The sequence below is a fragment of the Sturnira hondurensis genome, unplaced genomic scaffold, assembly GCF_014824575.4.
Source record: "Sturnira hondurensis isolate 20B ecotype Veracruz unplaced genomic scaffold, ASM1482457v3 Scaffold0006496, whole genome shotgun sequence".
NCBI lineage: Eukaryota > Metazoa > Chordata > Mammalia > Chiroptera > Phyllostomidae > Sturnira > Sturnira hondurensis.
This window is the reverse complement of record NW_028079127.1, coordinates 10,005,175-10,023,835: the sequence shown is the minus strand read 5'-3', so window position 1 is coordinate 10,023,835 and position 18,661 is coordinate 10,005,175. Positions and strand designations below refer to the sequence as shown.

Here is an 18,661-nt window from a genome sequence, read left to right as displayed (position 1 = left end):
TATCCTGATTACCAGTGTTTTGAACTCTGGATCTGACAGGTTGTATATCTCATTGCTCTGTTCTTTTCCTGGAGTTTGGATTTACTCTTTCATTTGGGCCACATTTCTTTGTCTGGACACACCTATTATGTTGTAAGGGGTGGAGCCTTAGGCATTCCCAAGGGCGGGGGCAGCCCTGTTTGCTGCGTTGTGGTGCAGTTTTTAGGGGAGGAGTCAGAGAGGGAATAAGACCCCTTGCTCCACTCTAGCCCCACTTTCCATCACTTCTCTGGACTCCCACAAGTAAACTGGGCCCTTCTAGGATCCCGTGGTCCTCTCCAACAGATTCTCCTGTGAGACTGGAAGTTTTTCTCATCTTCACAACCCCCGCAAGTTTTTACAGCCAGCAGTTTTCAGTCTTTAGTTTCTCAGTCAGCCAGCCCCTACTCTAGTCCATGCAGTATGCCTCCTTACCCCACATCCTCTCCACCAGCCAGTCACCACCCTTCCCTCCTACAGGTCTAGATGAATGTTTCTTTAACTCTTCGGTTGTCTGAGTTCCATGCAGTCTGATTTTCTGGCAGTTCTGATTGCTTTTTGTTTTTATTTTTTTAATATATTTTATTGATTATGCCATTATAGTTGTTCTAATTCTCCCCCTTCACTCCCCTCCACCCTGCACACCCCCTCCCTCACCATTCCCCCCTTTAGTTTATGACCACGTGCCTCAAGTTCTTTAGATTCTATATTTCCCCTACTATTCTTGCCCTCCCCGCTATTTTCAACTTACCATCTATGGTACGTATTTTCTGTACCTTCTCCCTCCTTCTCCTCCTCCCACTCCCTTGTTGCTAACCCTCCATGTGTTCTTCATTTCTATAGTTCCACTCCTGATCTAGCTGTCCTCTTGGTTTGCTTTTGTTTTAGGTATGGGTGTTTATAACTGTGAGTTTGCTATCCTTTCACTGTTCCTATTTTTTATCTTCTTTTTCTTATATAAGTCCCTTTAACATTTCAGATAATAAGGGCTTGATGATGATGAACTCCTTCAACTTGACCTTATCTGAGAAGTAATTTATCTTCCCTTCCATTGTAAATGAAAGCTTTGCTGGATAGAGCAATCTTGGATGTAGATCTTTGGATTTCATGACTTGGAATACTTCTTTCCAGTCCCTTCTTGCCTGCAAGGTCTCTTTGGAGAAATCAGCTGACAGTCTGATGGGAACTCCTTTGTAGGGAGTGTCCCCTTATCTCTTGCTGCTTCTCTCCTTCATCTTAATCGTGGCTAATGTAATTATGATGTGCCTTGGTGTGTTCCTTCTTGGGTCTAACTTCTTTAGGACACTCTGAGCTTCCTGGATTTCCTGGAAGTCTATTTCCTTTGCTAGATTGGGGAAGTTCTCCTTCATTATTTGTTCAAATAAGTTTTCCACTTGTTGCTCTTCCTCTTCTCCTTCTGGTACCCCTATAATTTGGATGTTGGAATGTTTAAAGATGTCCCGGAGGTTCCTAAGTCTCTCCTCATTTTTTTGAATTCTTGTTTCTTCACTCTTTTCTGTTTGGTCATTTTTTTTTCTTCCTTCTGGTCCACTCCTTTGATTTGAGTCCCAGTTTCCTTTCCATCACTATTGGTTTCCTGTGCATTTCCCTTCATGTCAATTAATTTAGCCTTCATTTGTTCCTCTAATTAGTGACTAAAATTGACCAGTTACATGAGCATCCTGATCACCGAATAGTGTTTTGAACTATGCATCTAATAGGTTGGCTATTTCTTGGTTGCTTAGAATTATAGGCTCCGGGGCTTTGAGTTCTTCTTGAGCTATATTTTGGTCTGTTTGCACCTGTTACGTATGAGGAGTGAAGTCCTAGGTGTTCTCCAGGGCAGGGCAACACAATTGCTGGGTTGTGACGCTGTATGTGAGGGCAGGGTCAGAGAGGGGCAATGGCGGTCCCCTCTGCTGCTTCCCACTGCTGGGGCCTGCGTGGCCTGTCTGACTGCTCACTCCTTCGCTGGTCTACCTGAGCACGAATGTGTGACCGTCGTCAACCTGCTGCCTTGTGCCCTCGCTGCATCTGCCTGTTGCTACCCCACACCTGGGATCTGCCCACGGCTGTCTGCGTACCTGGGTCAGGGGATCTTTCCTGCCGGACCATGCTCCGCTCCTGGCTCTGCCCCTCTTACCGGTCTGGGTGAATGGTTCGTTGTTGTCGGACTTTCATATAGTTCAAGTTTTTGTGTTTTGGCTGCGTTTTTGTTACTGAAACTTTGTTGACTTTAAACTTGGTTGTGAGAGGAGGCACAGTGTTTTCACCTACGCCTCCATCTTGTCGGAAGTCCATGCTTTTTGTTTTTAAATTGGCTGTTATCCTTCTTTGGGTTGTACAAGGAAGTGTAGTGTTTCTACATACTCCTCCATCTTGGCCTTAATTCCATATTTTAATAATTCTTAAATAGTTACTGATATATCTCAGTTACATTGTTAGCAAGTCTTCTTTGGCAGCAGATAAAAATAAATGTGCGTTTTACTTTCAGTGGTTTCAAAATATGGCAAATTCAGACTACTCTTGCTACCCAATAATGATACAACCTTAGAGAAATCTAATGTTCCTTCTTTGTCCCAGTTGTCTCAACTCAATACGGATATTACCCACATGATGTGCATGGGGTTGACTTTTGGCCTAATGATACCATTTCAACAGACACTGGCATTTAGAACATTTTACTTCTCAAAAATACAAATATCTCTAGAGAACATGAAACAGTTAAAATCTGACAAAGGGTACAGAATATAACCTCTATAATATTTTTAAAAATTCTTTTAAGAGTATAGAATAGTGTTGTTATATGGAAATATAGAGTATTAAAAGTATTCTCAATACTTGGGAACTACTATGAATCACCTAAGAACTTAGAAATATAAAAAAAGATTGACAAAAAAGAGTTAAATTAAAAACAAAATATATGATTGCCCTGGCTGGTATAGCTCAGTGGATTGAGCGCGGGCCTGCAAACCACACAATCGCGGTTCAATTCCCAGTCAGGGTACATGTCTGGGTTGCAGGCCATTTCCCAGCAGGACTCATGAGAGGCAACCATACATTGATATTTCTCTCCTTCTCTCCTTCCCTTCCTCTCTAAAGATAAATAAATAAAACCTTTAAAAAAACCAAAATATATGAGATTATCAAACATGAGTTTAAAAACAATAAACATTACCTACATCAAAGATTTTTTGTCTTGTCTCTGGTGTAAACACACTAATATAGGATTCTAGTTTGATTTTGTCTCACAATATAGCCACAGGGAGAAATACAGTGATTGTATGTTCTTTTAAGTAAGTCTTCTGAATGTCAAATGCATGTGGTTGTCTGCCTCAGTCCCATGTGTTTTAATTACTGAGAATAGGTACCTCAGAGCCAATCACCCTGAATTAACAACTAAAGCAAGCCTCTCGCTCTCCAGGTTACTGTCACATCTTGGAATATGCAATCTAAGTGATGTAGGGCCTGACCATTCTAACCAGTCTTCCCTGAGATGGCACTAGTATCACCTTCCCTCTCCACATCCCTCTCAAAGTATCATCACTGGAAGGAGGAAGAAGGAAGTCTAAAAGCAAGAAAGATCCTTTTGACTAAAATCCAAAATATCTAGATATAAAGATACTTAAGAGGTCAAAGCTTCGTTCATTTTTTAAAAGCACTGTTCTCATCTGCTTTTAAAATCTTCACTTTTTAGATCAAATAGTTAAGAGTTTAATAGCCTTTCTATTTAAATGCTACTTAGAAAACCATTTGGAAATAAAGGTTAATATTACAATTTGAGATTTGTTCTCCAGGTAGTTACAACACCAAATAATTTCTATGGCTGAACAATCTACTAACAAATCTCACATTAATTACATATTTCTTTCAAGGTTTTAGGGAGCTTCATGACCATTTTCTATTTAATAGTTATTAAATAGAACATGTAAATGTTTTAAGTTTTAGCTCATACCTGGAGAATTGGTTTCACTATCTGTGTCCATAGCAACTTCTTCATAGTTATCATATTGATAAATGCCTCCTCCACCATCAGTAGACTGCTTATCCAAGGATCGTCTCAGGTCAGGATCTGAAGACTAATTACACAGGATGTTTAGTTTCACAGCATTATCTTACTATATTCTCAGGCTACCAAGTATGAAACAATTAGTAGCCATTTTTCTTTAAAATGTCATGTGCATTATCAAAACTCATGATAATCCAGTTAGGCAATCAAATGCCTATCACATCTGATCTGAAAAATTTCAATGCACATGACAGGTGGCTGATAACTGTCAGACAGGAAATGGAAGCTAGCAAGGACTATCTATAAAGATGAAATTCTCCAGAGTTAACTGAGCTACTAAATAATCACTTATTCCTCTACAAAATAAGATAACACCAAAATCTTGAATACTTACGGGCTCTCTCTGTATAAAAAAACTAGATGAATAAATCTAAGTGTTACGTCATCAAAACTATATTTAGATTATTTCAAAAAATCTATAAATATTTTAGTTATAAATTATTAATAGCTGAAAACTAGAAATCCTTGTTGACATGTTTGCATATTTTCTTTTTGTATTCTTACAATGTTTCACTCACAGAGATGGTTTATAACAAACTGAAAACTAGCAAAACCTACACAGATAGATATAATAGCCATGTGCAAATACAATACTTTTTGCTAAAAAAGGATTCTAACAAAGTGATTTTTGGAGTTCAAAGTAGGAATATTTATAAATTCCTTGCTTAAGGAAATGAAACTCCTGACTCCCAAGAATTAAAGAGCTCTTAATATCTCCCTGTTCCTCATTAGTACATTCACAAGTGTAGCCTCAAAGCACAGAATTCTGAAAATTACCACTGATAATAGCACTAGGTTAATATTAAATTTCCAGTATAGTACCTGACACCATCCATAAAAAAGACAATGAGTCATTCAGGCATTATCAATGATTTATACATATTAAAGGCTCACAAATGCTTGATAACTAAATAGCCACTAAGTCTGTTACTATGGTAAAATGTGGTTTGTACTATGGTCTGTAAAATAGTCTGTACTAGTCCTTGATGGTGTAGCTCAGTGGATTGAGTGCGGGCCTGCGAAATAAAGGACCGTGGTTCGGTTCCCAGTTAAGACACATGCCTGGGTTGCAGGCCAGTTCCCAGTGGGGGACACACAAGAGGCAACCATACACTGATATTTCTCTCCCTCTCTCCTTCCATTCCTCTCTAAAGATAAATGAATAAAAGATTTTTTTTTAAAATGGTCTGTACTAATTAATCATGACACTTCTAATCCTACATTACTAAGTTATGAAAAATGAATAAATGATTTCTTCCCCTTACTTTATAACAGCCATTTTTAGAATAAGTGCCCACTTTAATTTAGTGATCCTACTTTCTTCGAACTAGAAAATGATGAAAAGTGAAATGTAGGATTTACTAGCCATAAATTTAAGTCCTTTATTTCTTCTATTTTTAATATTTATAACTGCAACAGACTCATTCACAATCACAACTTACCTTTCCTTCTCCCAAGTTATTTACATAACAAGCTGTATCAAACACAAGAAATCTGTTTCTCAATTGTCTGAATTTATGAAATATGATCATAAACAACTTAAATTTGAATATTTTGATTTTATATTTTTGCACTCCTTACTTTCATTTCTTAATTTTTTTAATTGTTGACACCCTTACTTTACTTCTTGACCGCCTCTTTCCACCAACCAATTTCATAAATCGATTGTACTGCTCTTCCTGATTTGAGAGATCTCGAATTTTTCTGATTTCTTCCTCTCTTTTCCTTCTTTCTTCTTCTTCTGCTTGTTTTCGCAGATCCTCTTCTTTCTGTCTTTCCTGTTCTTTTTGTTGTTGTAGTTTCTTCCATGCCTTTGTTTGCTGCTTCCTCAACGCCTGTTTAGCTTTAAATGATAAATACATAAACATCATTATGTATTAGTTAGAATTTTATAAATAAAACAAGAGCTTTAAAAATTGCTTTCTTTATCATTAAGTATTATATATAGCTGTTCCTCAATTCTGTTAACATAGGATTGTCCTCCATTCAAGGCCTTATAATTCTCCACACTCAAAACTTTCTGAATTAAAATCTAGACACAATACTTATAACTGAAATCAATTTTAAAACTTGAACAGAAATGATCACCTGTAGTGCTAACTTTTTTGGCTGAATGTGTTTTTGTACTGGTTTTCACTTTTTGTTGTACAGCTTTCGTCTTGGTCAACTTTTCTTTGCTTTCTTTCATCACCTGCTGTTCTTTTTGTTGCCATTTTTTACTGGCTGACTGAAGAGCCAAAAGACGAAGTTGTAATTCAGATAGTTCCTCTTCATCTTCACCAAGTTTCTTTAAAAAAAGAAATCACTGCATTGTAAGTTATTTGACCTTAAACATTTCACCGAGTCAAATCTTTTACCTGATCAAAATTTAAAGTTAGTTTAAAGCAAATATTTGAAGGGAAATATAAATAAAATAAGGAAACTTTATTACTTACCCCATAGCCCTAGACCCTGATTTAGTCCCTATAATGCAAACAGAGTATCTGAGTATATATATGTGTCTAGGGTTGGAGGGGAAGGGTACAACTGATGAAACAGGATGACACACCAAAAAGGAAAAGTTATGGGTTAGAGATTAACATTTAACCTGGTTTCCCAAATAAGAAAGAGTAAAACTCTGAAGCCAGAGAACTCTAGAAGAAAAACCAATCCAAGAGAGGTAAGGAATGAAGAATGAAATTGTTATCATGTGATTTACTAGCCTTACAAGTAATACAGAAAACCAGTACATTGAAAGTCAAGATTCAAATTCGCAAACTTTTTTATTTTTTTAATTGTCACCTGAAAATAAGTTTATTGATTTTTTTTAAGAGAGGAAGAAAGAGACAGAGAGACAGAGAGACAGAGAGACAGAGAGAGACAGTGGGAAATATCAACATGAAAGTGAATCTTCAACTGGTTGCCTCTCCAACAAAACCCAAGTGGGGATCGAATGTAGGTATATCCTCTGACCAGGAATTGAACCCACAACCTTTTTGGTGTATGGAACATCACTCCAACCAAGCCATTCAGCCAGGGCAAATTTGCAAACTTTTGTAACTATGTATTTTATAATGTTGAAAGAAAAATATTTAAGATTCGCTTATATTTGAACATGTTTTAACATGTATGTCTTAAACCTACAGATAGTCATCTGAAGGTTTAAATATTTAAAGTATTTTAAACATCCAAGACTTTGCTTCAGGGAAGCTAAAATAGGAAGACAGATACAGAGCAAACATTTGAGAAGTTTCTTTCCAATTTAAAAAAACTTGACTTTTTTATTCTACCTTTTTTGAGATAACTTTACAAATTAACTTCTCTACATTTTAGCTAAAATATAACGGCAACCTAAAGACTAAATAAATAGCTTATATAATATCAGTAAGCTAACAGGAGGAACTAGAACTGGATATCAAGTCAAGGTTTTCCTAACTCCAAAGCTTTCCCACAAAGCATACATCCCCCACTCTATCCCCAAATTGGGGGGGAAAAATCTGGATGAATTTTAAAAGTTTCAAAAAACAAACAAGAGACCATCTAAAGATATAAAGATATAAATAACACTTCAATTAATCACAATTTAATTGAACCCAGTGGAAAAATATTCCAAGATGTCTCTCCAGATTTTTTTATCCTTAAGACTTATATCCAAATAAAGATAAAAGCAATGATGAAAGAAATTAGTGAAAAGCAAGCCAGAAATTCCCTTTCAAAAGAACTGAGTGGAGCCCTGACTGGTATAGCTCAGTGGATTGAGCACCGGCCTGTGAAGCAAAGCGTCGCTGGTTCATTTCCCAGTCAGGGCACATGCCTGGTTGCAGGGTGGGTCCCCAGTAGGGGACACATAAGAAGCAACCACACATTGATGTTTCTCTCCCACTCTTTCTCCTTCCCTTCCCCTCTCTCTAAAAATAAATAAAATATTTTTTAAAAAAAGAACAGAGTAGAGCAGTATGACAATCAGCCTTACAGAGCTATGCAACCCCACACAGCAGTATCTTACCTTTTCAGATAGAATATCTGAAGCACTAAGTCTTCTTGTTAAATTTTGTTCTTTATCTTCTAATCCTTTAAAATAAAATAGCATACTTTGAATACTCTAAAAGACAGTTACACTCAACTTAAAATACAATATAATGTCTTAGGTTAATTACTTTAAAGGGTCTCACTAAGGGTCTCATTTTCTCAATCTCTCAAGCAAAAGAATGTTGTCACAGAAAATAAAGATCGATCAAACTTTTCATATTGGCCTCATTTCTAAAAGTTACAAGGCAAGTGATTCAAAATATTAAATAATAAGTTAACAGCCAATTTTGATGACTTCCAAACTAAAAAATGATTATTTCAAATAAGAACAAATCTATAGAGTAGATAAGAAGCAAAGCTTCACTACCGAATAGATTATACACATTGAAAACATAATGATGATTATTAATTCAGACCTCTAAATGAAACAACTTCAACATGTAGAGATTATATCGGATTTATACAATAAAGAAACGGTCATCTATTTTTCTAGAAAAGCATCAGTAGAAGTAGATTAAACAGCAACAAAATTAAATCCATCCACATAATATTTCCAGAATTCTAGCCTTGGGCCCAGATTTCTGATGAAGGTATTTACAAAATCTTACTTATATACTATCTAATCTATGATGGCTCAACAAATCACACAATAAAATTACAGTACATTTTCAACAGCATTGAGATACACTTTTGTAGCTAAAACAGATGAAGTTAAAAACTAAAAGAATCCTTCCTCAAGATGACACAACTGAAGTTTAAACTCCTAGGTTCTCCCCTCGAAGTACCAACTATCAGTGTTTCAAACATCCTAACTTGATTGCTTAAGGCCTACTGGTAAAAATAATAGGCAATTAATTCAATAAATAGAGAAATTACTAAATGAATACCCTAGACAAAGTAAATAGAAGGCAACCATCAAATTTTGTGTCAGGTCAGTTCACTATAAGGCTTGTTTTGGAAATGTGAATTTGTTGCAACATGACTGATATATTAGAAAATAATTTGACCATAACACAAACTTCATGTTTGCTTAAATGCAATTTGTCCCCAAGAAACAAACACTAACAGTTTGCAGAAAACTACCCAGGGGTTATCCGAGCCATGTAGGAAATACATGAACCCCATTACACTTTGAGCATCTACCGACTACTTCAGTTTACTGTATATGTTATTAACCACACTCATCTACATTTGGTGTTACAGCCTACTGTTCAATTTCAGAAAACCTTCCATGTTGTACTTTACAATTCATAAGCTGAAACCTTCCATTCCCACACGCACAGTTAAGGCCTTTTTCAAGGTAAAGTGACATTTACTGTAGTAGTATTTCAAGCCTTTTTTTTACCTATGTAACTCGCAAAGCTACACTACCATTTTTATTAGGTTCCTATCTTTTTTCATGTGTCACTGATGAAGTTTTTGAACGTTGTTTCTCTAACTCATTTTGTCCATAAACCCTGTCATTTTTATTGTGCAATTTTGCAGTGCAGTGATTTTTGGAATGCTTATGTCTCATCATACCAAAACTGATAATACTTCAAAAAACACTAGTATAGTAACAAATTGTTAGACAAAAATGCACCAAAAATAAAGTCATAAGCAGACTTCTAATAATAAATGTAGAAAGCACTGAACTTTTCTCCTACATCAGAAGCCTGTTAGTTGATGAGGCTCTATCTTGTCTATAACAGGTGGCAGCACCTCCCTTTAAGATAGCAGACAGACAAGCAGCCATTAAGCTAGCAGGTAACTTATGAGCACAATGCTACCTTAAAAACAAGCACAAACCATAATTTTTAGACTATAAATCCATTTTTACACAAAGATGATAAAAGCAGGTTATTGTTTAAAACCAAACATATAGTTAGTCACTATTCTACCAATGTTATGTGTCTCTACAATAAAATTATTTCACTTCTTAATACTTCCAAAATGAAGATTGGTCTTGTGCAGCCATGTAGTATTTTAGAAATTATTCCATGGTATCCTAAACTGATATAAAGACAGTCACTGAGATAATGGTGGTAGTTAAAAACCATAATTATTTAAACCACCTTAAAAAACGGAACACCGAGGACATCAACTGTTGTTACAAAGGAAAAATAATTTTTTAAAAAAGGAAAATCAGACAGTTTTTAAAAATTTCAGGTGTATGGTATCACAGAAACCCCCATATTTCAAGATTAGTGAAAAAAAAAACATCACTGAATATAGATCTGTCTACTCCCTGTAGAATATTTTCAACATTGTGGTAAGAGTGATCCTTTAAGAATATAAAACAAATTATTCCAGTTCTTTGCTCAAGACCCTGCAATAGTCCCCATTTCATTCAGAATAAAAACCAAAGTTCTTACAAGGCTCTATATGATCTATCCCCGTCATCTTTGGCCTCTTCTCTCCTACTATTCATCCCCCTCATTCTGTTTAGTGGCACAGGCCTCCCCATTATTCCTCAAATATACCAGGCACCCTTCTGCCTTAGGGTCATTATTCTAGTTCAGCAATTTTCAACCAGTGGGTTGCAGGAATTTTTAAAACATGCAGTATCTAACTATGTAGATAGTCACTGACCTCTTTACCCTTAGAATATTCAATTTTTAAAAATGACAACAGCCAACACATCAATAGCCATTTGGGCCCTGGCTGGGTAGCTCAGTTGGTTAGAGCATCATCCCAATATGCCAAGGTTGCGGATTCGATCCTCATTCAGGGCACACGCAAGAATCAATCAATGAATGCATAAATAAGTGGAACAACAAATCAATATTTCTTTCTTTCTTTACCCCTCTCTCTCAAATCAACTTAAAAAATAGTTGTTCAGTGTGAATGATTTAAAATATCTATTTATTTTTTGTCAGAGCAGCAAAAAATATATTTTTGGTGTGCCACAGATTTTTAGCAACTAGTTTGTGTGCCATAAGATGACAAAGGTTGAAAATCGCTGTTCTAGCTCAGTGATTCTCAAACATCAGCAAGTATTAGAATCAACAAGAAGGCCTATTATTTACATATTGCTGGTGGCCATTTCCAGAGTTTCTAACTCAGTAGATCTGGGGTAGGGCCTGAGATTCTGCATTTCTATCAAGTTGCCAGGTAATGCTGGTAATAGGACCAGTTAGAAAATTATAGCTTTAGGGTGGGTGGAGGAGGGTATACACAGGATAAATGATACTGGAGAAGATGCAAATAAAAAGAAAAGGAAATAATGATCTAGCTATTTATTCTATTTGCCTAGAAACATCACCCCCCAAATATCCATTTGGCTATTTCCTCACCATCTTCAATGCCTCTAAAGATCTCACCTTCGAATTCAAGCTTCCTAATCCCCCATTAATACTGCAACCTGTACCAACTACCCCCATCCTCCCTACCCTTCTATAGTTTCTCTCTCTCTGTTATTTAGAGTCCCCCTTTCTAAAATTCAAGCCCATGAAGGCATAAATAATTCCCTATTTTGTTCACTGATGTATTTCCAAAAGCCTGCAGTAAAGTGCTCCATTAACTTTTGAATGAGTAAGAGAATAAAGTGAAAAAATGAATACAATGAAAAATGAATTTTGCAATTAGCTCAAAGTAACCTCACCATTGAGTAGTTTCAGTCTTATGGTAGGGGTAGAAAAGAGACTGTGTTGGATTAAGAAAGCATAAGAGGTCCTGGCTGGTATAGCTCAGTGGATTGAGCGCGGGCCTGCGAACCAGAGAATCGCGGTTCAATTCCCAGTCAGGGCACATGCCTGGGTTGCAGGCTGGTTCCCTGCAGGCCAACTCCCAGCAGGGGACGCACAAAAGGCAACCATACATTGATGTTTCTCTCCCTCTCTCCTTCCCCTCTAAAGATAAATAAATAAATAAAATCTTTAAAAAAAAAGAAAGAAAGCATAAGAGGTAAACTGAAAAGAGTCAGCACAGGCTCTTTCCGGAAGTCTGGTTGAAAAGACAAGTTAAGGGAGAATGCAGAATGGGGAAGAGGGAATGTTCAAATTTTGGAATAAAACACTAAAATGTTCTTTTTAAAATAAATAAGTATTTATTTATTTTTTGTGTGCAGAGGAGAAGGAAAGGAGAAAGAGAAGGAGAGAAACACTGATTACCTGCCTCTCACACACCTCCACCTGGAGACCTGGTATGTGTAACCTTTCAGTTTGAAGGCTAGCGCTCAATCTGCTCAGCCACACCAGCCAGGGCCTAAAATATGTTTATAATAAACCCATTATGAGGAAGTGGCTAAAGATGAGTCAAAATAAACAGAAGGAATAAGGTCCCAGAGAAGGCGGGAAAAATTAAAACCAGGAATACAGGTTAAAACAAAATGGCCATAAACAAGAAGAAAGTCACCACTTCCTCCGAGTGGAAGAACATAAGTAGCAATCAGTATGGATATAAGTTTACAGTCAGGAAGTGAGACGCTGGAAGCTAAAACAGGAGGCAACCTCATAGGCTGACAACAGAGATAAAGGCTGAGTAAAAGCATGTAAAATGATGATGAAGGTTTAGAAGAGTTGTTTGAGAGAAAAGGGGGAAAAAGCTGACCCAATTAAATGTCTGATTGCAAAGCTGAGAGTTTTGCTGAAGACTGGAGGAGAGAATGCCTGAGTAAAAAAACTGTGACTTATTGATTCAGATAAATTTTATTCTTTTTGGTCTTCCCCCAATACCTCTTCACACTGCTGCTAGTTATTTTTCTAAAACAGACATCTGATCACATCATTTTCCTGTTTAAAAACATCTGACTGTCCAGCTGATTTTTTTTAAAAATCTAAATTCTTTAGCAAGACAGTCAAGACCCTTCATAATCAATCTCACCTATGCTTTCATAAATTCATATCCAACCACCTCTAGAAACATACAATATAGCCCACAATGCACCCATAATCCCAATATCCTTTAAAAAATCTCTGACTTCGTCTGTTCATTTGGTTCATCTGACTTCCCAAGTGGAAAAGACCATTTTTAAGGACACATATCAAACATTTCCATCACTATGAAAAACTTCCTAAATTCAGGTGGGGATTTTTTATCCTTTCTCTGTGTTACTGCAGGCTTTCATACACAAATCTTTATCATAGTCTATGATATTTATACGTGCCTTTTCTATCCCACTGGGTTATACTTTTCTAAGCTACTTGTCTGGAATCATGGTATTTCATTGAAGAGAAGGGGAAAAAAGTCCCTGAGAATGTGCAACCAAAATCAGTCATCACTCAGGTCTGCAACCAAATTTATACCCTATGACCCTGAAAACCTCAAAAATAAAGTGGTCCAAAAGCAAAAGTCTACTTAGGTTGCCCGAGAGCAGCAAAAGCAAACCCTCTCTGGAGATTTGTGCCAGACAAAATATTCCCACCAAAAAGTTCAAAGAAAAATAAGCACCTCATTCAAACAACAACAAAAAATCACTATGTGTTCAGGAGGAAAAGGTACCAAAAACAAGAACCAGCAGAGACAGCAAACATCAGAAATCAGACCCACAAAGACCTCAGATACAGGAAATTAGCAGGTAAAGGGAAGAAACAAACCTATGATTAACATGTTTGAAGAAATAAAGATACATTTGAATAAACAAGCTGAGAGAAGAAAGTTAAGAAGAATGAACCAGGTTATTTTAAAACAAAATATAAAAGCCTAAAATAAAACCTGTTACTAAAATTTAAAAATCAATAGGTGGGCTTAAGGCTGATCAAATACAGATAAAGAGAGAATCAGAGAAATGAAAGACAGAGCAAATGAAATTTCCCAGAATGTAGCAGAGTTATAGAGATGGAAACTTAAGAGAAATTAAGGGACATCAAAGATAAAGTGAGATGATTTAATATAATATACATCTACACACAGTTCAAAAGAGAATGGAACAGTATTTTAAGAGATGATAGATTTTCAGAATCAATAAAAACAAAAAGTACAATGTATTCCAAACTGGATAAATAAAAAAAAAAACTACAATCACACATTACAGTTAAACTACACAATCCCAAAGACAAAAATAGGACCTTTAAAGCAACCAGAGAAAGAAGATGGATTACCTTCAAACTAGAAATTATTAAAATAGGTGACTGTTCAAAATCCACTATGGTAGCCAAAAATATCTCCGGTATACTGAGAATGTAATTAACCAACCTAGAATTCTAAACCTAGGAAAATTGTCGTTTAAAAGCAGGCACACAGAAATAACTTTTCCATCCAACAAACACATTAAAGGAAATTCTTTAAATGTATTTAAGCATACGTGACTCTAGACATTGAAGAGTGTGCCAAGAAATTGCCAAATAGATAAAGCTAGATAAATACTGGTCCTTGTATATCAGGGAGAAGGTAAAGACCTTGACTGATTTTAAATATTGATAACAATTCATGTTACAGCTCCAAGAGGAACCAATATGAGAACAGAAACTTCGTAACTAACTTCCAAACTAGTAAAAGAAAAAAGATTATAATAAAAAAAATCAAGAATCAAGAAAGAAAAAAGGACCAAAAGGAAATAAATCCAAATATCATTAGGAAAAAATGTGAATGAACTGTATGTTCTATTTAAAGGACAGACAAGCCTTTCATTTGTAATTTCAAATTACAAATGAAATCTACCTCTATACTATGTACAAGTGACATCTGAGACACAAGGATACAGAAAGACTGAAAGAATGCAAAATAATATACAAGGCATACATAAACACACATATATACACTTACCAAGAGAAAAAGTGGCTATTAATATGAACAAAACATCTTTTTAGGCAAAAATATGGGTAGTGTTTCTGAGAATATCATCAATTCTTCAACTTCCAAGTACTTAAAGCAAAAACAGAAATCTACTATCATAATGGCAGAGTTTAACAAACCTCTCAGTAATTGATAAAGGAGATCAAAAAGTAAAGGAAAAACAAAAAGCTTGATCTAACAATATATATGTTGCTTTCAAACACATGCCGTACAATTCTAAAAATCAATCACATGCTAAACAATAAAGCAAGTCTATACAAATATTTCAAAAGACTGGTATTTTATAGATCTTGTTCTCTGACAATGTAATTGACTTAGAAATGAGTAACAAAAAATAAATCTGGAAAACCTACATGTTTGGAAGCTAAGAAACACACTTTCAAATAGCCTACAGGTCAAAGAAAAAGGAAAATTAGAAGATATTCAGAATTGAATTTTAAAAATTTACACAGATGCTGCCAAAGTAGAAAGTTCATAGCCCAAAATGATCTTAATAGGAGAGGCCAAAACCTACTGAGTTTTAAAAGCTACGGACTTATTTCTGGGGAAATTGAAAAAGGGGGAAAGGTTCAATTTATAAATGCTACAGATAATTGGAAAAAGGCAAGAGATGTTTAAGAATAATTTTCATAAACTTTATGACTTATAGGAAAAGGACACACTACTAGACAGAGTATAGTTTACCTGAACTGCTTTTACCAGAAATAGAAAGAATGAACAGCCAACAGTTTAAAACCTTCCCAGGAAAAAGACACCATCCAAGCCCAGACACTTTAACTAGCAAGATTTACCAAATATCCCAGGAATGATTCCAATCTTCAACTATTCCAGAAAATAAAGGAGAAACCACTCCTCAACTCATTTTGAGCATCACGACCTTATCCTAAAACTTAGCAAGCAAAAGAAAGGTAAAATATTTCAGTCTTTGAAGCCAGATGAAAAATTCTAAACAAAGCATTAGCAAACCTCTATTTTTGAAGTTTTTAAATTGCCCAAAACTGCAAGAACTCAAATGTCCCTCAACTAGGATATGGATAAACTGTAGCACAGCCATACAATAGAACACTCAGGAATAAAAAAATAAACTACTGATATATATAAGCACATGAATGAATCTTAAATACTCTGTTCTGAGTGAAAGAAGCTAGAATCAAAAGGCAATGAACTGTATGATTCCATTTACATGACATTCTCAGAAAGGCAAAACTAAAAGGACAGGAAAGAGATCAGTAGTCACCAGGGGGGCTAAGGGGTTTGGGAAGTAAGAGACTGACTACAAATTGGAATGGAGAAATCAATGGGAATCAATGGAAGTGTTCCATATCTTAACTGGTGGCTGGAAATGGTTACTTAACTGCCTATATTGATCAAAACTCAAAAAAGTACACACTTAAAAGTAATAAATTTTACTGTATATAAATAATACCTTCATAAAAAAATAATTAACAAACCAAATCCATGATATACTAAAATACCATGAACTAGCTGGATTCATCCTAAATATACAAGGGTAGTTACACACTACAAAATGAATTACTGGTAATATAATCTACTACAGTAATAAATTAAGGGAGAAAAATTAGATGCATGTTCTTGTCAATGATAAAAAAGATATAAAAGATATAAACTTCAAAATCCATTTCATGCTGAAAATTTCAACCAAGCAATAGGGGAAAGAAACAAAATCTTCCTTTACCCAACAAGGGACACCTACAAAAACCTAACAAATACCATATTTAATGATAAATGTCAAAATCGCTCCCTTTAAGTTAGGGAACAAAGGTGCCCACTATTACATACATTGAACATTGTATTGTAAGTTCTGACCGGCATGTAAGGCCAAAAGAAAAAAAGAAAGAAAAGATTAGATTGGAACAATACAAATGTCATCATTCAATAATTTGACTATGTAGAAAGCGCAAAAAGAATTCAGATAAATAAGAATCATTTCAATGAAGCACCAAAATAGTTACCCCTTTAGAGAAAAAGAGAATCTCATTACTTAAATTAAGTGTTTGATTCCATTACCTTGACTGGATTCAGTAGTGTCAGATTTCAGGGAAAGTTTTGTTCCATCTTTAACTTTTTTCAACCGGTTCTTATCTCCTGGTAAAGTCAATTTTTGCCTGAGTGGTTTTAATTCAAATGCCTGAAAAGTTTTGACCTGTGTTTTCTCCTCAGGAGCTACTTCTTTACCTGAGTCCTTTATAATACTGACATTATCAATGCTTGTTTGGTCCTCAGAGTTCAACGTTTTAGGATCTTCCTGTACGTTGTCTTCTTTGCTACTCAAAGCCAGTTTTTCATCCTTATTGATGCACTCTAGTTCCAACTGTATTTGCTTATACTTCAAAAGTAAATCTTCAAAGGTTTCTTCCCCACAGTTCTCATTTTTTGATGAATAATTTTGTTTTCTTGATGGTGATCTTCCAAAACTTTTGGCTGAACAGCATATTAAGGAAACCAGTTTCCAAATATTTTCCAGTTAATTTAACAAAAACACATTAAGTTATAGATGAATTGTTTCCCTTTTTTTCAAGAAACATGAAGTGATATTTTAAAATTACTAAATTCCATTTAATATGTGCCCACTTTCATTCTGTGCCCATATTTCAAATTTAACAAATATCCTACTGTCAGTTATTACCCATAGTATCCACAGATAATCCACCTGGTTAGGTTGTAACATTTTTCGTTCTGCAGATCAGGAAAGCCCATAATGAGCTGATGTTAAAGACTCTTTCTGAAGGAAGGGAGAAACTGAATGGTTTGTCACAGATGTGGATAATTTACACTTCAGATAATCAGGAGAAAAGTTTCTTCTTTTTAGTTTCTTCTCATGTCTCAAATTTTTCAAAATGGAGATAAAAATGAACACTGAATTATTAAGACGGATTTATGAATAAGAAACATTTGCTTAAAAACCTTATGCATAACAATCTTAGACCTCATTAAGTATACTGACATCCAACATAAGCATAACACAATGAAGGCAGTTATATAACAAAAAATAAAACATTTAAATAGTATTCAAATGTATCTTATAAACTAATTTCCCCCTCAAGATAAGGATATGTAACACAATTACTTTTGCTATTTTCTTTTGTAACATAGTGATAAACACAGCACAAATTCTTTCTTGGAAATGGCTACAAACTTCCAAACTACAATTTTTATTCAAAACAATTTATACATATGAGAATTGTTACACCTCACTTCTCCAGCCCACAAATTAACAAGAGAAAAGACATGTAGTTTATGTGGTTTTAATACAGATTATTTGAACTGGCTAGAATACAGCATTATAGTTACCAAATGTTTCTTCTGTTTAGTAACTTGCAGGACAAGCAACTTGCAAAGATTTTAAAGTTTCCTAGTGACCAATTCAAGAATGGGAATCACTGCCAAGTATTTTAGAAACTAAACAAGCATTACAATTGAACGAACATCTTAATAGTTCTAGCAAAACTGTTCTGGTAAATCTCTGGTTTCTGATCTCTCCTCTTCAGAGCCAGGTTTCTTGAAAAAACACTAGTTTCTCATTACCTGTCTTACTCTTCAACCAAAAGAAATCTGATTTCTGCTAGCTGAGTTCATTCATCATGATTTTAAACACCTGTTACCTGACATCTCTGCAGCATTAGAGACTGTAAACCACTTCCCTCTTGGCTTCCACAACTCTACTTTTCATTTGTTTCCCTACCTTTTTTCCCCCTTCAGGTCTTCATAACTCCTTTCTCTCCAACTCCTGCAATAATGGTGCTCTCCAGCGTGCTCTATTTAGCTGCTTTCTCTTTTTATTTCAAGCACTCTATCTAGTACACTCCCATAGTTTTACGTACTATAAGAAGC

At 35.3% G+C, this 18,661-nt stretch overlaps 1 protein-coding gene across 1 annotated transcript in view; it reads right to left on the bottom strand.

Moving 5' to 3' along the window:
• The window catches only part of ZFC3H1 (zinc finger C3H1-type containing), a 57,364-nt gene that overhangs the window by 34,620 nt on the left and 4,083 nt on the right, over window positions 1–18,661 (bottom strand). Inside the window, exons 2-6 of the mRNA XM_037049440.1 lie at window positions 16,838–17,251; window positions 8,073–8,137; window positions 6,176–6,374; window positions 5,707–5,930; window positions 3,974–4,097 (exon numbers count right to left, since the gene is read on the bottom strand). Coding sequence (XP_036905335.1) covers window positions 3,974–4,097; window positions 5,707–5,930; window positions 6,176–6,374; window positions 8,073–8,137; window positions 16,838–17,251 — 1,026 coding nt within the window. The remainder of the gene's footprint in view (window positions 1–3,973; window positions 4,098–5,706; window positions 5,931–6,175; window positions 6,375–8,072; window positions 8,138–16,837; window positions 17,252–18,661) is intronic.